The sequence below is a fragment of the Oncorhynchus keta genome, chromosome 9 (genome assembly GCF_023373465.1).
Source record: "Oncorhynchus keta strain PuntledgeMale-10-30-2019 chromosome 9, Oket_V2, whole genome shotgun sequence".
NCBI classification, from domain to species: domain Eukaryota; kingdom Metazoa; phylum Chordata; class Actinopteri; order Salmoniformes; family Salmonidae; genus Oncorhynchus; species Oncorhynchus keta.
Window position 1 is genome coordinate 46,027,453 of NC_068429.1, and position 24,242 is coordinate 46,051,694.

The following is a 24,242-nucleotide window of genomic DNA, read 5'->3' on the forward strand; positions in this document are numbered from 1 at the left end:
ATGGTTGGAAGATGATAAACGTAATGCATTCAGAATCGCAAAGCCAGATATTATATTAAAATAGGCAGGTAAAATGACAAATCACTTATTTAAAATGCATTTAGCACAACATCAGATGTACATTTTTTTTATTAGTTCACAGCGTTATTATACATTATGCAGGCAGCTCTGTTAAGAGTGAGAGGCACTGGGGGAAGAACCTTACCAGACTGGAGGCGGAGACTTCACTGTACAGAAGCCCAAAAGGGACAATAATGAACCTCTCCTGATCTGAATTCACCCTGACCTGGAAGAGAACAGATGGTGGTCTTAAGTTACTCAGTACCAAACAAACAAGCCTAAGGAATTACCCCAAATGGCTCACACATATACAGTTGAAGTCAGAATTTAAATACACTTAGGTTGGAGTCATTAAAACTCTTTTGTCAACCATTCCACAAATTTCTTGTAAACAAACTATAGTTTTGGCAAGAAGGTTAGGACATCTACTTTGTGCATGACACAAGTCATTTTTCCAACAATTTTTTACAGACAGATTATTTCACTGTATCACAATTCCAGTGGGTCAGAAGTTTACATACACTAAGTTGACTGTGCCTTTAACAGCTTGGAAAATTCCAGAAAATGATGTCATGGCTTTAGAAGCTTCTGATAGGCTAATTGACTTAATTTGAGTCAATTGGAGGTGTACCTGTGGATGTTTTTCAAGGTCTACCTTCAACCTCAGTGCCTCTTTGCTTGACATCATGTAAAAATCAAAGGTAATCAGCCAAGACCTCAGCAATATTTTTTTAGACCTCCACAAGTCTGGTTCATCTTTGGGAGCAATTTCCAAACGCCTGAAGGTACCACGTTCATCTGTACAAACAATAGCACGCAAGTATAAACACCATGGGACCACGCAGCTGTCATACCGCTCAGGATAATCTCCTAGAGATTAACATACAGTGGGGCAAAAAAGTATTTAGTCAGCCACCAATTGTGCAAGTTCTCCCACTTAAAAATATGAGAAGCCTGTACTTTTCATCATAGGTACACTTCAACTACTATATTATTATTATTATTATATTATTATTAACTATGACAGACAAAATGAGGAAACAAAATCCAGAAAATCATATTGTAGGATTTTTTATGAATTTATTTGCAAATTATGGTGGAAAATAAGTATTTGGTCACCTACAAACAAGCAAGATTTCTGGCTCTCACAGACCTGTAACTTCTTCTTTAAGAGGCTCCTCTGTCATCCACTCGTTACCTGTATTAATGGCACCTGTTTGAATTTGTTATCAGTATAAAATTCACCTGTCCACAACCTCAAACAGTCACACTCCAAACTCCACTATGGCCAAGACCAAAGAGCTGTCAAAGGACACCAGAAACAAAATTGTAGACCTGCACCAGGCTGGGAAGACTGAATCTGCAATAGGTAAGCAGCTTGGTTTGAAGAAAATCAACTGTGGGAGCAATTATTAGGAAATGGAAGACATACAAGACCACTGATAATCTCCCTCGATCTGGGGCTCCACGCAAGATCTCACACCGTGGGGTCAAAATGATCACAAGAAAGGTGAGCAAAAATCCCAGAACCACACGGGGGGACCTGATGAATGACCTGCAGAGATCTGGGACCAAAGTAACAAAGCCTACCATCAGTAACTACACCGCCAGGGACTCAAATCCTGCAGTGCCAGACATGTCCCCCTGAATAAGCCAGTACATGTCCAGGCCCGTCTGAAGTTTGCTAGAGAGCATTTGGATGATCCAGAAGAAGATTGGGAGAATGTCATATGGTCAGATGAAACAAAAATATAACTTTTTGGTAAAAACTCAACTCGTCGTGTTTGGAGGACAAAGAATGCTGAGTTGCATCCAAAGAACACCATACGTACTGTGAAGCATGGTGGTTTAAACATCATACTTTGGGGCTGTTTTTCTGCAAAGGGACCAGGACGACTGATCCGTGTAAAGGAAAGAATGAATGGGGCCATGTATCGTGAGATTTTGAGTGAAAACCTCCTTCCATCAGCAAGGGCATTGAAGATGAAACGTGGCTGGTTCTTTCAGCATGACAATGATCCCAAACACACCGCCCGGGCAATGAAGGAGTGGCTTCGTAAGAAGCATTTCAAGGTCCTGGAGTGGCCTCGCCAGTCTCCAGATCTCAACCCCATAGAAAATCTTTGGAGGGAGTTGAAAGTCCGTGTTGCCCAGCAACAGCCCCAAAACATCACTGCTCTAGAGGAGATCTGCATGGAGGAATGGGCCAAAATACCAGCAACAGTGTGTGAAAACCTTGTGAAGACTTACAGAAAACATTTGACAACAAAGGGTATATAAAAGGTATTGAGAAACTTGTGTTATGATTTGTTATTAAGTGGGAGAACTTGCACAATTGGTGGCTGACTAAATACTTTTTTGCCCCACTGTACTTTGGTGCGAAAAGTGCAAAATCAATCCCAGAACAGCAGCAAAGGACCTTGTGAAGATGCTGGAGGAGACAGGTACAAAAGTTTCCACAGTAAAACAAGTCCTATATCGACATAACCTGAAAGGCCGCTCAGCAAGGAAGAAGCCACTGCTCCAAAACCGCCATAAAAAAGGCAGACTACAGTTTGCAACTACACATGCGGACAAAGATGATACTTTTTGGAGAAATGTCCTCTGGTCTGATGAAACAAAAATAGAACTGTTTGGCCATAATGACCATTGTTTTGTTTGGAGCAAAAAGGGGGAGGCTTCCAAGCCAAAGAACACCATCCCAACCATGAAGCACGGGGGTGGCAGCATGTTATGAGGGTGCTTTGCTGCAGGAAGGACTGGTGCACTTCACAAAATACATGGCATCACGAGGAAGGAAAATTACGTGGATATATTGAAGCAACATCTCCGGACATCAGTCAGGAAGTTAAAGCTTGGTCGCAAATGGGTCTTCCAAATGGACAATGACCCTAAGCATACTTCCAAAGTTGTGGCAAAATGGCAAAAGGACAACAAAGTCAATGTACTGAGTACCCATCACAAAGCCCTGACCTCAATCCAATGGAACATTTGTGGGCAGAACTGAAAAAGCTTGTGCGAGCAAGGAGACCTACAAACCTGACTCAGTTACACCAGCTCTGTCAGGGGGAATGGGACAAATTCACCCAAGTTATTGTGGGAAGCTTGTGGAAGGCTACCCGAAACATTTGACCCAAGTTAAACTATTTAAAGGCAATGTTACCAAATACTAATTGAGTGTATGTAAACTTCTGACCCACTGGGAATGTGATGAAAGAAATAAAAGCTGAAATAAATCCTTCGCTCTACTATTATTCTGACATTTCACATTCTTAAAATAAAGTGGTGATCCTAACTGACCCAGGACAGGGAATTTTTACAAGGATTAAATGTCAGGAATTGTGAAAAACTGAGTTTAATAGATATGACTAAGGTTTATGTAGACTTTCGACTTCAACTGTACATGCATACAATAATGCAGTAGTTAGTATTTTCATTCATTTGATGGTTCATCTATATAACGCTTACTCAGCTAATCTTACTAACCTAGCCAACCCCACATTTCCATAACGAGCTTTCCGAAAATATGCTGGTAAAATGTGCTAAGCAAGCACTACATTATACTGCAGTGGGGGAAAAAAGATCCTGTCCTTACATACCACTTCAGGTGTTTCCTACTGACTACAAGACAGCTTCAGTGATATACAGTATTACTAGAGGGGTAAGATGCCTAAAGTATAAGGTTCTCTTACGGTTAAGTGGTTGTAGATGAGCTGGGACCAGCCAAAGAGGTCTGTCAGGCGGTAGAAGGCAGCTAGCTTACAACGAAGCAGTTTCTCTCCTTTCTCATAGGAGATAGAGTCAGATCCACGCAGGTCATTCACTGGAGTTACCATACCCAGACCTAGAGAGGGAGAGAGGGAGACGCTTTGGCAATATGTACATTGTTACATCATGCCAATAAAACAAATTGAATTGAGAAAGAGAGAGACAGAGGAACAATTTCACTTACCTCAGTTAACAAAGAATAATGTTTTTCATAGTCAGTAGAAAGGCCTCTTTAGTGGCCTAAGTTCTCATAACTGTGACCTTAATTGCCTACAGTCTAAGCTTTTCGTGTCTTAACGACCGTTCCACGGGTGCATGTTCAATGATTGTTTATGGTTCATTGAACAAGCATGGGAAACAGTGTTTAAACCCTTTACAATGAAGATCTGTGAAGTTATTTGGATTTTTACAAATTATCTTTGATAGACAGGGTCCCGAAAAAGGGACGTTTCTTTTTTTGTTTGCATTCTTTTTTTGTTTACATTCGAGTTTACATTCGATTAAAAAGTATCCCAAACCTCTCCTCGGTTACCCCCAGACAGTCTACTTACTTCAAAAGTATTTCAAAAGGAATCATTGTGGTAAGAACTGAAGACACAGGACAGGATTCTACTCTATATTACTCACTCATGTTGAGTGCAGCCATGCCTCCCTGTGGCGCTGCAGGGTACATGGTGGGGATAGTGGTGGTCATGAAGTCAGCTATCTGCTGCAGGGCCAACAGGCTGGTGGGGGTCTTTCCCCTCTTCAGCTGGTCATGGATCATCGTATCCAGCTCATCACAAAACGCCTGGGGAGTAAAGTAGACAGTAACACAGTCAGTAACAGACAGACAGACACACAGTCAGAGAGTCACATAGTCGGAGACAGACATTGAAGGGTCAGGACGCGTCACTGCACACATATGGGTCAATACACTACAACCGTCACAGAGTTGACATTCACACAGACAGATGATGAAGGGTCAGGGCAGGACAGAACGCGCCAATACACTGTCGCATTCGCTGATGCATTCTAATACTGTCACTGGATGGCTATTGTTAGTTCATCTATTACAGGATCCATGGTTACTCTTAAATCAAGAGTGATCTGAAGTAAAAGGGCCTCTACATTATGTCTACACGTGTCCCCTCACTGTCGCTGCGTGACAATGTCACAAGTAAGTCTGAAGTGCTTGTTGACTGCCGCATTGCAAAGAGGAGACAGAGAGGCTCCAAACTGAAACAATGTTCGTAGGAATAGCGTAGAATATTACAGAAGCACTGACTAGCAATTACTGTACTAAACATTCCCCCTGTCCCCAACAGCAGCTATGAGAGATAACTAAAAAATAATCTGCTCCTCACACTGGTCCTGTATATTTCATACTGTCCCTGACATGACGAGAACCTAGGGGAGAATATCATGACCTCTACCCTTGTGTTACCCTCTCAGCTGCTGTCGGTGTGGGCACACTTTGTGCATGTGCATGTGCGCGTGTCATTACTGCCCGAAAGAGCGCATCTCCTCTCTGACCCATATAAACTCATTCGGACTAGAGTACGGAGGCCTTATGGCTCTCTGCCTATCCCTAGACCTTGATCCATCCACACTGCACAGCATAATAAAGACCATCTTTTTCCCAGCTCTATAAGGGCTGATGTATAAATATTTAGCTTTTGTATGTATATACTGGGCTTAAACTGAGCGTTGAGGGAACAGTAGTTTGTTCGAGAGAGACAAACTGCTGATCAATGTTAAGTGGTTATACCATGTGATTAGTGGAGAGGGTGATACAGCCCTACACAAAAAGGCTATTCAATTTGAAGTAACAAAAGGTGTTCTTATATTCTTATGTTGGTGACATTACATTAAGACATAAGATAGAAAAGGAGTAGTAGTAGTACTTCCTACTGAGTGTGTGTGGGTTTGTGAGAACGTGCATTTGCATGCGTGTGTATGATAGCCAGTCCTACCGGGCTCTGCAGGATCATGGAGACCCTCTTCCTCTGCTCCATCATGTTGAAATCCTGTCTGAGGTCTGGAGCCATGTTTCTCTCACGCCGGTACTCTAGGCTGCTTTCATCCACACGGTCAAAGTAGCGCTCCTTGTGGGGGGCGGTGGTGGGCGGGAGGGCAGTCACCACCCCAGCACCTGAGTCACCGTTCATCACCAGGTCTGTTGGCTCCTGAAGATGCCAGGGAGAAAAGGTCAGATGTTACAACATGGGTCATGTTCAGTGGCGACCCGTCATGAATGACGGGCAGGTGGGGATGTTACTTGGGCATTAGTAAGTGTCACATCAGTTTGCAAACAATATAAAAAAAATATTTAAAAAAAGGTTACAAATATTTGAGTTAATAAAGCCGCATACAAAACATGGTCTCTTTTGCTTTCTTGAGTAAGGCAGCGCCAAAATGCAGGTGTTTCAGCCTAGTTCAGTGCTATCTGTGGTGGTGGGGTAGCCAGCGGAAAATATGAAGCGTAGGGGTTTGTAATGTTCTCTACTTGTGTCATGATTGGCTCAGTGTTCTGTCACTCATGGGGACACTACGACAAAAATGTATCAGTGATCGGCCACTGGACAACCATTACACAAGTTGGAAATCACAAATTCAACAATGAGAAGTTTGAAGGAATCAGTGGCTAACTGCAAGCGTTGCAAAGCAATTACTAGCCTGCTATTCAGTGGAGTGGGTGTCTGGTCCAAGTCTGGGTTTAAGGGTCTCTTTTCCAAGCTTAAAAGGATAAACATTCAACATTGGCCATCCTGTCAATCCAGCATGACTTCTGCCACGCTCAAAACAACTTCCTGTTCAAGGTGAGTCCCTTGCTATTGTTATTATTGGGTTTTGTTTTGAATGATTGAGCCAGGGAAAAGTGGACAGGAAATCAATATTTTACCCAACACTAGCACGCCAAACACAGGCAATCATTCTGTTTGATGGCTACACAGTGAGTACAGGAAGGAGGGACCACAGTACAGCTTGCACCGCCACCTCCAATTTAGACAGAACATCATTGACGATCAGAGAGAGATGGGTGCAATTCCATTTTAACGGGGTTTTCCATGCGTGTATTTATTTACTGTGTAAATTGTTCAAAGTAGTCACTGCATAGAGCTGTATGGTTTGTTAAGCGTTGAAAAAAATGTTTTTGTTTTTTGGCAGCGAGTCTTTCAAGTCTTTAAAGCGAGTCTCAGCATAATTGTGTTGCCTTGGAATTGCTGATGGAGAGATTGAGCAAAAATAGATGGAGTGAAAATAGATGGCGGGATGAGAGAAAGGAGGGACAGTAGTCTCACTCTGCCAGACATGACACGGATTTCCATTCGAGACTCAACCTAGAGCGGTCGGAGTCGAAGCTGGAGGGACCGAAATTATTTGCAATTGATCTCGTCTCATTTCTGTCAAGGCTGTCTGAGGGGATAATGTTCTCTCAGATAAAGTACATTAGCAGCCTGTAGACGGAGACCTACTAACCCCCAGACGACAAAGACAGGCAGCATAAGAGGATTAGAGTAAGGCTAGTGGGCCTCTATGGGCTGGCAGACACCACTGTAAACCATTTGCCCTTCTCAGTTCTCAGCAGTTACAGCAGCTTTCAGGCAGCCAAAACTGGACACAGGGATGCTATGACAACTGCTAGCCAGGCCCAAACCATCCAGCCCTCACAGCAGACATTGGTCCAATCGGTTTAGTGCCAGATACACAATAAGAAGAGTTTAGGTGCAAATAAAAGGGGAAATCAGGATAAATTAATGGAGAAAGTAGAAAAACCATGATGATGCATCCTTTATCAAGTCAAAATGTATATGCAATGTTTCCACACTGTTTTAGTGTGAGTATTGAAGCAAGGACCTCACTTCTGACCTGAGGGATTCTTGTGACAGAATAGAGAACAACTAGCTTAGCATCCAAACTGACATGCTCTGTTTTACAGCTTGGATTCCAGGCTACCAAATAACATGAACGGATAAAAAAATAGCAATTAGGCATAAGTTTTGCTGTTCCAAACTCATTAGGACAAAAAAAAGTCCTCAAATCTCTGGTTTTGTATGACGAATTTCCATTTATTGTCCAACAGAACAGTGGATAATGCTGCACTGTCTCTGTCTGGTGGAGAGAATGTAGATGTGTATGCCTCCCAAATGGCAACCTATTCCCTATATACAGTACCAGTCAATAGTTTTCATACACTTACTCATTCAAGGGGTTTACTGAATATTTTACTATTTTCTACATTGTAGAATAATAGTGAAGACATTAAAACTATGAAAAAAAACACATTGAATCATGTAGTAACCAAAAAAGTGTTAAATCAAATTATATTTTATATTTCAGATTCTGCAAATTTCTATTTATTTTACCTTTATTTATTCTGCAAATAGCCAACATTTGCCTTGATGACAGCTTTGCACACGCTTGACATTCTCCCAACCAGCTTCATGAGGTAGTCACCTGGAATGCATTTCAATAAACATGTGTGCCTTGTTAAAAGTTCATTTGTTTAATTTCTTTCCTTAATGCGTTTGAGCCAAATCAATTGTGTTGTGAAAAGGTAAGGATGGTATACAGAAGATAGCCCTATTTGGTAAAAGACCAAGTCCATATTATGGCAAGAACAGCTCAAATAAGCAAAGAGAAATGACAGTCCATCATTAATTTAAGCCAAAGGTCAGTCAATGCGGAACATTTCAGGAACTTTGAAAGTTTCTTCAAATGCAGACACAAAAACCATCAAGCACTATGATGACACTGAATTGCTGCAAAGAAACCACTACACCAATAATAAGAAGAGACTTGCTTGGGCCAAGAAACACGAGCAATGTACATTAGACTGTGGAAATCGGTCTTTTGGTCTGATGAGTCCAAATTTAAAATGTTTGGTTCTCAACTGCCATGTCTTTGTGAGACGCAGAGTAGGTGCATGGATTATCTCGGCACGTGTGGTTCCCACCGTGAAACACGGAGGTGGTGGTGGGATGGTGTGGGGGTGCTTTTTTAGGATGTTGAAAGTAAAAGATTACAAAGATTACAAAAGTGCAATTTAGCCAAACAGGTTTAGAATAATTCTTAATCTATTTTGATGGTCATAGCTGGTTGTCTTTGTAGAGAGGAAGTGAGACTATCAAGTAAGTGACAGTGTCGAGCAAAGCACAATGTTGCCTCCAAATCGTTTTCTTGCCTGACAGACCAACTACAAAGTTAGCTGATTAATTACAAAGCTGGGACAGTTTCCAAATTAATTGCGTCGGTAGAAAAAAGGACAAAAACAATCCACTTGTTAGCTGGCTATGTAAACAAATGTCACTGCAACTCAATATCACATGCGCTCCACTGCGTGGGCATCTACCCTAACACGGCAGCTAAGCTGTCAAATAATAGGAAAATTAGTCAATGTACTACTATAGCCTATGAATATCTGTAGCTACATAGATAACATGACAAACCATGACCTAAAATGTTCCCTTTTTAATTTATGGGATTCATATCATCTTAAAAAATATATAGTACCTATTTGGACCGGTATTGACAGTTTCTAAACACCATCCTGTGGCCATTTCCAAATACCGCAGTATGTGGTATACCGTCCAAGCCTAGATTCCACATGTCGTACTCATTGTTAGGAAGACTTAAGGTGTTATTAGATGTTAATAAGTACTATATCTATTGAAGATTATATGAATCCTATAAAAATAAAAATAAATTTAAAGGGACAATTTGGGTGCAATCAAGTAGAGATTAAATTATAACTACAGAAACGAGTTCATCACAATTTCAGATGGTGGGTGTCGAAATCCTCATGCTTTTTGGGAGATGGAATGATCCAAAAGGATGTCAAGAGACTACACGCTGCTCAGTGCTTACCATGTCATTTGATACAGTACAGTATAATCATGAAGCTGAACAAATACAAAAACACTCCCCCTTTCAAGCACACAATGCTGATGTTGTTGCTGACTACCGTCACCACAGATCTACCGTGCCCATTCTGCCACACTGAAGCATCCAACCATCCCCAAGCTCAGTGGAAACATCATGGCCTTTCCCATCCATCCGTCCATTTCTACAAGGAATATCAGCTCAACGTTTTACATATATATATATCTTATACTTAAAATCACGCTTCCAGGATAGAGAACTGTGCAGCTACTGATAAAAGCTGCAATCGTAGCATCAGGCCCAGAGTTGTACATTTCACACCTCGCTGATTCATCTGTATTATGTACTAACCCCACATCACACAGGTTCCCCCTTCCCACTATTACTCAACAACTGGTGCACATCAGAAATGTGCAGGGGTGTAGCATTGACTGTGGTCACTATGGAAACAAAGCACATTACCATGGAAACTGGGAATAGCCTTTTAAACTTATGTAATAGTATAGCAATCTATCATTACAGTACACACCAACTCTACTCCAAATGAAAATGTGTTATTAACACGTTCCAGACTTGTTACAGAGAACTAGGAATAGAAATCCCATTCATGGCAGATTGCACTAGGTAGTAGTAGGGATACAGGTTGCAACACCATTGTCATCTTTGAACCCAAAATGAGCCAATGTCCTTCTGACTAAAGATTTGGTTCAAAATGCACTCTAAATCTCTCACTGATGCATGCATACCTAAATCATTTACAAAGTATAACCTTCCAATATAATTAAAGGAATGAATCATCCTGGGTCACACAATGCCTTGGGGGAAACTAACCTACAGAGTAGTATTGATTAGAGTAAGACGACTTTGGAGAAATTCTGCAACAGTCCAGATGCTGTCCATAACTTTTCCGTCCTTTCCCAGCCTGCATCCTGACAATGATGAATGCATTAGGAGAGCGAGAGATGGCGACTAATTGTTAGTACTACAATACAAGCTGTTAGCTAGCGAGCAAGAGAGAAGATAGATGTTAAGTTTCAGCTCTGCAGATGGACCAGAGTTACTGTAGGGAGGGTAGGGGAAGGGTCCATTGAGATGAACATGTGTGTTCTTGACTTTTGATCCCCAATAACCTCTGCCGAGTCCCCAACAACCAGATGTTGCAGTTCAGGGGAAATGGGAAGAGAGGCTGATGCTTCTTCCGATTTTGGACATTAACGAGGCAACACTCCATCTTAACTCCTCCTACACATTTACTGGTTAGGTTTTACAGTGCAGAAAACAACCCCCCGACAGTTTTTCTCGTCGTCAAGACCATTATGTAGGTGGATCTACTTTCAGGCGTTTCTTTTACACCTGCTAGATCTCCAGTAACAGTAGAGAATGTAATGAAAAATAACATTTCAGTTAGCTTATTTCAACATCATAGATAATGAAAGTGAAAAACATTTGAATTATTTGAGACACCATTTGGCTGTGTAATGTTATGTAAACCCCACTCTACACCCATTTAGTCATTATGTTGGAGGGAAAACCTATTTAAAATTGGCTTGTCGGACTGTGCAAACATTTAAAATTAAGTTTTTTTTCATCACATGCACAAGTACAGCGAAATACCTTTCTTGCAAGCGCTTTCCCAAAAATGAAGTAATCAATATCAGTAGTACTATAAAATAAAGCAGAACAAAAGAAGAAAGAAATAAGGTTGCAAGAAATAAGATCATTTTACCAAAGTGCTTTCAATCAGAGCAGAAAGTTCCGTTGAAAATACCTTTCCATCAAACCTAGTTCATAGAATTTTTTTTTTTAAACACCAGGATAAAAAGACCACTTGTGTTAGCTCCAAAAATATGCCAGTCAAGTCATTTTGTGAAAGGATTTTGCGAGGAGAGGAAACTGAAGTTTTGGTCTCAAACTCATCCTCTCTCACTTCCTGTGTGTGTGCCTCCATATCTGGATGGGTCAGTGATACATGGCGAAGTCCACTATGCTTCCAAACAATGAGTGCAGTCTAACTCCAGAGTGAATGCCTGTCATAGATGGAATCCATAATAATGATTCTTTGGGATGTTGGAATCCACTGCCTGACAACTGTTGCCTGTGCCTCAGATAACTAGCACCCCTAACTCATAACAGAAGAACGCATTATAGCCATGGCCCTTTACACTCATGTAAATGAGATGCTATGAGCATTGAACAGTGTGTTCTGTGTGTCTGTTGCAGTGTTTACATGGCAAAGCCCTGATAACCATCCTCAAGCATCCAATTTGTAGCCCAATGTGATAAAACTTCTATACTCATGAATGTTGAAGATGGAAATACTTCTGTGTGTTTCTGGCTATTAAAATACTATTGTGATTTCACTAAAATACTCTCTTACAGCTGGGGGACGAGTGGTTATCGACTGCGTAATGTCATTATTGAATCAGACTTCAAGTGACGCTTTATAATCCAAAGTAATGTAAAATTCCATTAATATTTGTGCCCTGAGTCACTTGAAATACATTTTTAGAAATAGAGTTAGATGCCATTTCATGTTATTGAATTAGAAGTCTACATTCCAGCATTGATTTGTTTTGAACAGAGATAACAATACTGAGATTGACATTTATGGCAGACTGATAGAGGTCCATGTACAGTGGCATCATATTCAATACATCATATAACACGATTTTCATCCCCATACAGTGGATTAGGAAAGTATTCAGACCCTTTCACGTTTTCCTCCTTTTGTTACAGCCTTATTCTAAAACTGATTAAATAAACATTTTGCTCTCATCACCCTACACACAACACCCCATAATGACAAAGCGAAAAGAGGTGGGGAGTTTCGTGCACATCAACTGAAATACCTTATTTACATAAGTATTCGGACTCTTTGCTATGAGACTCGAAATTGAGCTCAAGTGCATCCTGTTTCCATGAATCATCCTTGAGATGTTTCTACAACTTGGAGACCACCGGTGGTATATTTTATTGATTGGACATGATTTGGAAAGGCACACACCGGTCTATACAAAAGGTCCCACAGTTTACAGTGCATGCCATAACAAAATCCAAGCCATGAGGTCGAAGGAATAAGAGACAGGAGTAAGAGAGAGCTAAGAGACAGGATTTTGTCGAGGCACAGATCTCGTGAAGTTACCAAAAAAATGTATGCAGCATTGAAGGTCCAAGAACACAGTTGCCTCCATTATTTTGAAATGGAATACGTTTGGAACCACCAAGACACCTCCGAGAGCTGGCCTGCCGGGCTAAAATGAGCAATCGAGAAAGAAGGGTCAGGGAGGTGACCAAGAACCCGATGGTCACAGACAGAGCTCCAGAGTTCCTCTGTAGAGATGGGAGAACCTTCCCAAAGGACAACCATCTCTGCAGCACTCCACCAATCAGGCCTTTATGGTAGAGTGGCCAGACAAAAGACACTTCTCAGTAAAAGGCACACCAGCTTAGAGTTAGCCAAAAAGGCACCAAAAGGACTCTCAGACCATGAGAAACATGGTCTGAATACTCAGCAAGATGAAACCCAAGATTGAACTATTTGGCCTGAATGCCAATCATCAAGTCTGGAGGGAACCAAGCATCACTCATCATCTGGCCAATACCATCCCTACGGTGAAGCATGGTGGTGGCAGCAACATGCTGTGGGGATGGTTTTCAGTGGCAGGGATTGTGAGACTAGTCAGGATCGAGGGAAAGATGAACAGAGCAAAGTACAGAAAGATCCTTGATGAAAACCTGCTCCAGAGCACTCAGGACCTCAGACTGGGGCAAAGGTTCATCTTCCAACAGGACAAAGGCCCGAAGTCAGAGGCCGGACTTGAACATCTCTGGAGAGACCTGGAAATAGCTGCGCAGCAATGCTCCCCATCCAACCTGACAGAGCTTGAGAGGGTCTGCAGAGAGGAATGGGAGAAACTCCGCAAATACAGGTGTGCCAAGCTTGTAGCGTCATACCGAAGAAGACTTGAGGCTCTAATTACTGCCAAAGGTGCTTCAACAAAGTACTGAGTAAAGGGTCACTTTTGTAAATGTGATATTTCACTTTATTTTTAATACATTTGCAAAAGTTTCTAAAAACCTGTTTTTGCTTGGTCAATATTGGATTTTCGGCAGGGATCTGCAACCTAATTTTGGCCAAAATGAACTGGAGGGTTCTCTTTTTCCATCTATACAGAGGGTGCTCTAGCAAACAAACAGCAGACCTGAGGACACCATCCAACCTGGAACTGAGTGAGTAGTGTTTGGTCTGATACTATTTTGAAAGCCAAGAAGAAAAATGCAAATAAAAAAGTACATTAGAATGATATATATTTTACTTTATGGATTAGAGGCCGACCGATTATGATTTTTCAACACCAATACCGATTATTGGAGGACCAAAAAAGCCAATACCGATAATAAAAAATGTATTTGTAATAATGACAATTACAACAATACTGAATGAACACTTATTTTAACTTAATATAATACATCAATAAAATCAATTTAGCCTCAAGTAGATAATGAAACATGTTCAATTTGGTTTAAATAATGAAAAAACAGTGTTGGAGAAGAATGTAAAAGTGCAATATGTGCTATGTAAGAAAGCTAACGTTTAAGTTCCGTGCTCAGAACATGAGAACATATGAAAGCTGGTGGTTCCTTTTAACAGTCTTCGATATTCCCAGGTAAGAAGTTTTAGGTTGTAGTTATTATAGGACTATTTCCCTCTATACCATTTGTATTTCATTAACCTTTGACTATTGGATGTTCTTGTAGGCACTTTAATATTGCCAGTGTAACAGTATAGCTTCCGTCCCTCTCCTCGCTCCCTGGGCTCGAACCAGCAACACAACGACAACAGCCACCACATCGAAGCGGCGTTACCCATGCAGAGCAAGGGAAACAACCACCCCAAGGCTCAGAGTTAGTGAAGTTTGAAACACTATTAGCGTGCACTAACTAGCCAGCCATTTCACTTCAGTCACACCAGCCTAATCCCGGGAGTTGATAGGTTTGAAGTCATAAACAGCGCAATGCTTGACACACAACGAAGAGCTGCTGGCAAAACGCACAAAAGTGCCGTTTGAATGAATGTTTACGCGCCTGCTTCTGCCTACCACCGCTCAGTCAGATACTTAGATACTTATTTGTATGCTCAGTCAGATTATATGCAACACAGGACACGCTAGATAATATCTAGCAATATCATCAACCATGTGTAGTTAACTAGTGATTATGATTGAACTTATCTTATAAAAAAACAATCAATGCTAGCTAGCAACTTACCTTGGCTTACTGCATTTGCTTAACAGGCAGTCAGTCTCCTTGTGGAATGCAACGAGAGACAGGCAGGTCGTTATTGCGTTGGACTAGTTAACTGTAAGGTTTCAAGATTGGATCCACCGAGCTGACAAGGTGAAAATCTGTCTTTCTGCCCCTGAACGAGGCAATTAACCCAATGTTCCTAGGCCGCCATTGAAAATAAGAATGTGTTCTTAACTGACTTGCCTAGTTAAATAAAGTTTAAATAAAAGGTGTAAAAAAAATTATATATATAAAAAAAAACATTTATATTATCTTTTAATTTTTATTTTAAATCGGCACCCAAAAATACCGATTTCTGATTGTTATGAAAACTTGAAATCGGGCCCAATTAATCGGTCGACCTCTATTATGGATACTGAATGTTGAGTTAAGGCTGCCAGGCTTGCTAGGACAAACAAGATACAACTTCAATTAGCACTGAGGTGTGACGTGGGAGGTGTCGAGGCCTTTGGGCCCAACAAGTGGCAGGAGTCTTTGAAGCCCTCGCTCACTGTTCAAAGACCACCCACTGGCATGTTCAACAAGACATCTGCCTCCAGAAATAAAAGCTTATCCCAAGTGGGTGTGACACCTACTCCAGTTACCTGCTGCACTGCTGCTTGGAATCCACCTGGCGATCTGTTCACCCTCTGCCCTGGCCTGTCTCCCCCTGTCTGGTTCAGGTAACTCCACCACACTCCCCCCTCTCTCCTGAGCTGTCGCTCGCCTCCAGCACACACGCACTGTTGGGGCGAGTGACTCTGAACTTACAATGGCTTGCCCCAAGTCGTTATATATTAAAAATTGTTCTTGTGCATTTTGCTATTTGCCTCATGCATGCTTTGTTGACTACGAACTTTCTTTACCCAACCGTGGGACAGTCTGTTTGTTCCCACACTCGGGACTCTGACTTTCTATTGGTTACACAGACTTTTGGCCTTCCATCCTATTCTAACCACCAACAAGCTTTCTCTACCCTTAACCTTGTTCTGAACACCTCCAAAACAAAGGTCATGTGGTTTGGAACAAAGTATGCCCCTCTTCCCAGGGGTGTTATTATTACCTCTGAGGGTTTAGAGCTTGAAGTAGTCACCTTGTAACCAAGAGGTTGCAAGATCGAATCCCCAAGCTGACAAGATAAAAATCTGCCGTTCTGCCCCTGAACAAGGCAGTTAACACACTGTTCCTAGGCCGTCATTGAAAATAAGAATTTGTTCTTAACTGACTTGCCTAGTTAAAGTAAAATAAAACAAATATATACATCGGCAGGTAAGAGTGCTCTCGAGCGGCTAGATGTTCTTTACCATTTGGCCATCAGATTTGCCACCAATACCAATGCTCCTTATAGGACATATCACTGATCTCTATATTCATCTGTAAACTGATCATCTCTGTGTACCCGTCGCAAAACCCACGGGTTCATTCTTATTTATAAAACCCTCTTAGGCCTTACTCCCCCCTATCTGAGATATCTACTGCAGCCCTCATCCTCCATATACAACACCCATTCTGCCAGTCACATTCTGTTAAAGGTCCCCAAAGCACACACATCCCTGGGTCACTCCTTTTTTCAGTTCTCTGCAGCTAGTGACTGGAACGAGCTGCAACAAACACTCAAACTGGACAGTTTTATCTCAATCTCTTCATTCAAAGACTCAATCATGTTGAGTTGTCGCTGCTTTGCGTGATGTTTTGTTGTCTCTACCTTCTTGCCCTTTGTGCTGTTGTCTGTGCCCAATAATGTGTGTGTACCATGTTGTGCTGCTACCATGTTGTTGTCATGTGTTGCTGCCTTACGTCTCTCTTTATGTAGTGTTGTCTCTTGCATTGATGTGCGCTTTGTTTCATATTTATATTTTTTGTTTTTAATCTCAGCCCCCGTCCCCGCAGGAGGCCTTTTGGTAGGCCGTCATTATAAACAAGAATTTGTTTTTAACCGACTTGCCTAGTTAAATAAAAGGTTAAATATATATATTTTTTAAATATAGGAGACAATCTTTTTCATTCCAACTTTGCCTGACTCAGGTTGGCCCAGTAGTGTGAAAAGCGTACTAGCGTCTTCAAATTTGGACCTGCTGCCGACTGCTCAGCACATGTGAGGGTGGTGCCTGGGTTAAACAGATGGTGCTGTGTTATTATGCAAGAGCAAAAGCAGGAGGGACAGTGAATGTGTGTAGCTAGCGGATGGCTAAATTAGCATCAAGACATTCTGCATTAATATGGCCCCAAATTCTTCCTAAAGTTTCATTCCTGAAATCGAAATTCATTTAAAAAAAGTCATTTAAAAAGGGTGGAAAGATGTTTGGCATATATTTGGCATTTGCACAAAAAATGATTATTGAGAACTAACACAGTCCTCCTTAAAACTAGTCTAAAGTCTAGCCTGTTAGCATGGACATGTTATCTGCCTCAAAGGAGAAAGGAGGGTATTTAAGAAAATATCTTACTTCACAGTACCCACGTGCACTCCCACACTCATAATCTCTTTTTAATAACATCTACGCTGAAGCCAACCCTGTTTACATGGAAATGTTATCTGCTCCATGCTGCAGAGTGTAGAGCGTTGTGTTGAGGGGGCAGTGACCGTGCTTGGCGAGGGTTCTCTCAAGGCTTTATGTGGCAGTCAGATGTCACATGTAAGAGAGAGTGGTGGGAGATCGGTGTCTGAAGGGAGATTGGTTTGGAAAATGGCACACTATGAAATTCCATTTTAACCAAATGGACAATAAAGTATTGTAATGATCTCGATATAACAGTGGATCACATTCTCAGATCAAACTGTTTATTATACAAATCAAATTGTATGACTACACTAAGTAAATTGTTATATACCAAATAATTAACCCTGATGGCTCCCTCACTGATACAGGATGTAAGAGAGAGAGAACCATTAAGCAAGCCAATATAACAGAACCTGTTGTGCCCAGCCCCCCGCTGTTCCACCAACCACGAGTCCTGGCACCGAAATATTCCAGGCATTCCTTTGATTGGCAGACAGCAGGGGGACTGGCCTGCTGGACCCCACGAAAGCATGAGTGACCGGTAAACGTGCCGTGATAACCACACAACAACAGGATGTCAGAACACAGGCGCACAACTGTCCAAGCGGGTCGCTACATACAGTATCTATTCCATAGCAATGTAATCAATGGCATAATTGGTGGACTGGCAGCCATTGAGTGTATCCACGCCTAGGTTGAAGATGTAATAATTACATGCAGAAGCGTTCGAACAGAGTTGTATATATTTTTTTTATATATAATATATATTTTTTCAATTAAAAATCGTGTTACCAGTGCTGTTGCTTGATTTTATAGGATCGCATTGAAAACAAAAACAGCAGGCTGGGGAATCCAATAAGAAAGTGAATGTAGATGATTTTTTACATGTTTTTTTAAACTAAAGTAATATAATGACAGTAAAGCACTTACGCTATGTATTCGCTGAAATTCACTACGGTTGTGTTCATTTTTTGAGGGTGCAGTAGCCCGTTAATTAAATTGCTAGTGGTGTTTCTGTACATGTCCTACATGTGATGGCAGAGTTTGCTAAACAAATGCCCCTGATTGATACAAATCATCATGGTATCATTCTGCCAAGGTAGGCCTACTTTGCAGTCAACATTTAATTGTGAAGGTTTTTGGGGGAAGCCTTTAGAAATCGATGTGCTAAAAAGCGCATGATGACTGAATTGCGCATCGCAAAGATTCAACCAAGACTTCGTACCCAATCGTTTTCAATACATTGTTTACATGTCCATTGTTGCCTTAGCATATACTGGTAGATAAAAGTTGTAACTTATTTTCTACCTACCTTTCCTTAGTGGCTACAGATGTTTTTCTGTAAGTTGCAACAACCAGTTGAGTGCTGCACTCTCTTGCTGCCTGCTGAAACTGTGCGGCGCACATCTGAACATAGAGTATTTCACAGGCTTTGCATTTGTGTAAGTAACTTTTCGCCTGATTTCTCTATTGTACGACAACTACATAATTGATAGGGTGAAATACCTCCACCACACCACTTTGATACGCATCAGTGGGGATTAAGAAGTGAGTATACGCAATACCCACTGAACAAAAAGTGGGTATACGGCATATATCTGCATATAGCATCCACTACACCACTTAGTGCCACTGGGCTGGATCAACCTGTTTTTCTTTAAACATTGTAAAATATTAACCTAGGTATTAAAATATTTCATGACATCAGAAAACATTGTTTCTTGAGTTCAACACCGGACCCCCCCTTGCTGCAGTGCACTGACAAATCTTGCATTCTACACAATGAAACCCAGCCAATCGTTTGCACTTGGAGAAAGGAAGGAAAGAGAGCGAGAGAGAGGGGGAAACAAACTTGAAATGAGGAACACATTTTAATCATCATCCACACTGGGGTCAAGGGTTTTGGGTTGGTGCACTAAAACAACCTCGACCGCGGTAGACCGATTAATCGGCATGGCTGCATTTTTGGACTCTGATTACATTGCATTCTACGAGGAAACTGCGTGGCAGGCTGACCACCTGTTACGTGAGTGCAGCAAGGAGCCAAGATAAGTTGCTAGCTAGCGTTCATCTGCTCTTATAAAAAACAATCAATCTTCACATAATCACTAGTTAACTACACATGGCTGATGATATTACTAGTTTATCTAGCGTGTCCTGCGTCGCATATAATCAATGTTAATTTATCACCGAATCACAGCCTACTTCGCCAAACAGGAGATGATTTAACAGAAGCGCATTCGCGAAAAAAAGCACAATATACAGAAGTATATATATTTTTAAACCTGCATATTTAGTTATAAGAAATTAATGTTAGCAGGCAATATTAACTAGGGAAATTGTGTCACTTCTCTTACGTTCATTGCACGCAGAGTCAGGGTATATGTAACAGTTTGGGCCGCCTAGCTTGTTGCCAGAATTATACATAATTATGACATAACATTGAGGGTTGTGCAATGTAACAGCAATATTTAGACTTAGGGTTGCCACCCGTTTGATCAAATACGGAACGGTTTGGTATTTCACTGAAATAAACGTTGTGTTTTCGAAATGATCGTTTCTGGATTTGACCATATTAATGACCAAAGGCTCATATTTATGTGTTTATTATATTATAATTAAGTCTATGATTTGATAGAGCAGTCTGACTGAGCGGTGGTAGGCAGCAGCAGGCTCGTAAGTACTCATTCAAACTTTACTGCGTTTGCCACCAGTTCTCTCTACAGGCTGCTAGCCTAGTTTGTCTCTACTAATCCTCATAGAGGGGAATTACAGCCCACTAACTGACTGGAAAAAATATATCAACAGCTAGCAGACTAAAGAAGCAATAGTTTAGTGAAATATGCTCTGATCTCCAGTATTGCCCCAAATTTAACAGCAATCTGTATTCCAGAGATGGCATGGCACACATTCACCTGGGGTCTCTCTCACTAGTGCATAGCAAAACACTTTGCAGCAGAAAACGAAAACAAGTGTTTCTTATTGGACAAGTTCTGCAAGTCCCCCCATGTTTCAGTGAGTTTGGTTACGTTTGGTGCCCAATGAATAATACCCTGAAAACAGCAGGTCAAAGACAGGGTGATGGCACACATTCATTCGCCAGGTCAACACAGCGCCTCAGACATCCCTGTTCATCCTCTGAACAACCCTCAATGCTCTTACCAAGCTTTTCACTGCCTGGCTGCATGACAATTACCTATGATGGGATAACACTGTACAGAGAAGGACAAAGTATTAATCTCAAGGCTTTTTTCATAGAAATCCATAATGCGTCCTTATTCTTTGGGTTGTTGACATGTGTACTGTAGCCTAGGGAAGGCTGGATTGTCATCAATAGGAAAGAGTAATCAAACATCTCTTGGGAGATTGGAAGCTTATTGGATGATTGTTCAAATAGACAAAGAAAAATATGGGATGTTCAAAATTCAACATGAAATACTTCATCATTGTTACAGTGCACTGGGAAAAAAAACACATGCATGGTTGAATTAGGCCTAGAATAACACACACCAGCACAGATTAACTCAACAAAAAAAGAAAAGTCCCTTTTTCAGGACCCTGTCTCTCAAAGATAATTCATAAAAATCCAAATAACTTCACCAAAAGTAAGATGCACAGAGTCCCTGCTCATCTGCATGAACATGCCTTAGGCATGCTGCAAAGGAGGCTTGAGGACTGCATACGTGGCCAAGGCAATAAATTGCGATGTCCGTACTGTGAGACGCTTAAGACAGCGCTACAGGGAGACACGACGGACAGCTGATCGTCCTCGCAGTGGCAGACCATGTGTAGCAACACCTGCACAGGATCGGTAAATCCGAACATCACACCTGCGGGACAGGTACAGGATGGCAACAACAACTGCCCGAGTTATACCAGGACAGCACAATCCCTCCCTCAGTGCTCAGGCTGAGAGAGGCTGGACTGAGGGCTTGTAGGCCTGTTGTAAGGCAGGTCCTCACCAGACATCACCGGCAACAATGTTGGCACATGGGCACAAACCCACTGTCGCTAGACCAGACAGGACCGGCAAAAAGTGCTCTTCACTGACGAGTAGCAGTTTTGTCTCACCAGGGGTGATGGTCGGATTCGTGTTTATTGTTGAAGGAATGAGCGTTACACCGAGGCCTGTACTCTGGAGCGGGATCAAGGTGGAGGGTCCGTCATGGTCTGGGGCGGTGTGTCACAGCGTCATCGTACTGAGCTTGTTGTCATTGCAGGCAATCTCAATGCTGTGCGTTACAGGGAAGACATCTTCCTCACTCATACGCTACCCCCTGACATGACCCTCCAGCATGACATTGCCACCAGCCATACTGTTTGTTCTGTGAGTGATTTCCTGCAAGACAGGAATGTCAGTGTTCTGCCATGGCCAGCGAAGAGCCCTGATCTCAATCCCATTGAGCACGTCTGTGACCTGTTGGATCAGAGGGTGAGGGCAAGGGCCATTCCCCCCAGAAATGTCCAGAAACTTGCAGATGCCTTGGTGGAAGAGTGGGGTAACATGTCACAGCAAGAACTGGCAAATCTGGTGCAGTCCATGAGGAGGAGATGCACTGCAATACCTTAATGCAGCTGGTGTCCACAAGAGATACTGACTGTTACTTTTGATTTTGACCCCCTTTGTTCAGGGACACGTTATTCCATTTCTGTTAGTCACATTTCTGTGGAACTTGTTCAGTTTGTCTCAGTTGTTGAATCAATATAATATATAATAATATATGCCATTTAGCAGACGCTTTTATCCAAAGCGACTTACAGCCATGTGTGCATACATTCTACGTATGGGTGGTCCCGGGGATCGAACCCACTACCCTGGCATTACAAGCGCCATGCTCTACCAACTGAGCTACAGAAGGACCATCTTATGTTCATACAAATATTAACACATGTTAAGTTTGCTGAAAATAAACGCAGTTGACAGTGAGAGGACGTTTCTTTTTTTGCTGAGTTTAGGTGTTCAAATAACATCTGGCTATTAGCAATGACTGACTCAAAGGTTTGAAGGTCTCCAACTTCCTTTCCTGTCCCATTCATTATTCAGGCCTACTGTAAACCGTAAAATACTATCCAATTAGGGGCCACATACAGTTCTCTAACAACATTCCATAATGCTATGATAAATATCACAATAAAACACACCAATGCACTTGTTTAACCTAAACTCAGCGTTCTGTCCCGTGTAGGCTATGCAACATTCCCAGACAACAGCCTACTAGAACGTGTGGCTTTAGGAGCCTAGACCCACTCCTGCGTTTGAATTAGACTAGGTGGGTGATGGGATTATAGTAGTAGCCTACAGAGCCATTGTTGTTACTAACCCTACCAGTAGGCCAACACAACTATTCAGTGTATAATTCACTCTTGCTTCAGTTACAACAACAAAAAAGGTCCACACGCCCCTCTGCAAAGTCCATTGGCGACGCGTAGGCAACGTTGTAGCGATGCTACTAAGCAAGTTCGCTACATATTATACAAAGATAAATGAAAATAACACTTCCATAATTTACATGATCTCGCACCGACTGGATCGTACTACTATTGAAATAACATTATATGTTGCAACTTACCCTCGTTTATTCGAAATATGGTTGGAAAGACAGCACCTTCTAGATAGCGAGCCTGCTATTTTCACTATTTCTATCCGCTGTGCTTTCAAAGGGGTCTGGTTCTGCTTGTAGTTACTGCGACGCTCCGCCCAACAACCGCCCTCTCACTTGGGTTAGTTCTTTCTGGAATCCTTGGGACGTCCCTAACCTTACCTTACCACAACCGTAACCCTTACCTAACCATTTTTACATGTCAACTTCAATAGGGCAACGTCAGAGTTGTGACGTCCCAAGGATTCCGGAAAGCATGGACCCTCTCACGTGGGTGCGGTGAATGCCTGGCACGTATGTATAATTGGTTGTGCTCATAATCCATTGCTTCAAAGGCACAGGCCTTCGATTTATAAGAATGTATGGAGCAACACAATGTTTAAAAAATATGTTGTTTTTTTCATCCCAAAAGACATATAACAGTGCAGCCTATTTAACATGACTGTGCATAAAAAGCCAAACCTGATAATATATCACAGAAGATTAGCCTATACTGTAGGTATCCGAATGCCTCACGTTTCTCTAAGTTGGGGCATTTATGCTTTAGGCATAAATGTTAATTGTGTATATAGATAATTAATTTAATTAATTGCAGGACTTCTTTGAAAGACAATAACATTTAGTTGAGAACTCCCCCTTTAATGTGTCCATTACATTAATAGATAGAAATCATGTAGTCGACACACTCACGTCACCTTGTGGCATTGTAAGGAAATACAGGCTTTCCCTTCAAAAGTTAAAAAAGTCAACCACTCAATACTCTTCATGTTTTATACAATAGTTTACCCCCTGTAGTAGACCTCGAGATTAGAAATAAACCACATCTGCGACCATCTGCGTGTGTGTCTCTTTGCTTTGAACGGTGTTGCAAAAATAATACAAAAATAAATATTGTTACAAGCTGCGAAATATTATTGTTGCTACTGTACAGCACGAACCAATCATCTAGTTTCCACTAGATAGCACAGCCACAAAGTCTAAATAGGCTATATCAAAACAAAATGTAGCTTTTTGGTCTTCATTCAAGGTTAGTTTAGCATTGTGGCTAGGTTTAAAATCACATTTTAGGAAAATAAATGACAGAAATAGAAACTAGTAACGATCATTCTTTGGCGAATCCGGAAATGACGTCCTTTCAGAAATTACGTAAATTTAGTCTGCG

The 24,242-nt window shown here is 41.6% G+C and overlaps 1 protein-coding gene across 7 annotated transcripts in view; it reads right to left on the bottom strand.

The window, feature by feature from the left end:
* LOC118387941 (alpha-adducin) overlaps nt 1–23,346 on the bottom strand; it is a 46,523-nt gene extending 23,177 nt beyond the window's left edge. For 3 of the 7 annotated variants that reach the window (XM_035776796.2, XM_035776799.2, XM_035776798.2), the window contains exons 1-5: nt 23,051–23,345; nt 5,784–5,996; nt 4,456–4,618; nt 3,753–3,904; nt 206–286 (exon numbers count right to left, since the gene is read on the bottom strand). In XM_035776796.2, the coding sequence (XP_035632689.1) occupies nt 206–286; nt 3,753–3,904; nt 4,456–4,618; nt 5,784–5,978 (591 nt within the window). In that variant the 5' untranslated portion in view covers nt 5,979–5,996; nt 23,051–23,345. Of the gene's footprint in view, nt 1–205; nt 287–3,752; nt 3,905–4,455; nt 4,619–5,783; nt 5,997–8,177; nt 8,269–23,050 lie in introns of all 7 variants that reach the window. The other 4 variants (XM_035776802.2, XM_035776801.2, XM_052526008.1 and 1 more) reach the window with 3 other exon arrangements.
* Between the last annotated feature and the right edge of the window lie 896 nt (nt 23,347–24,242).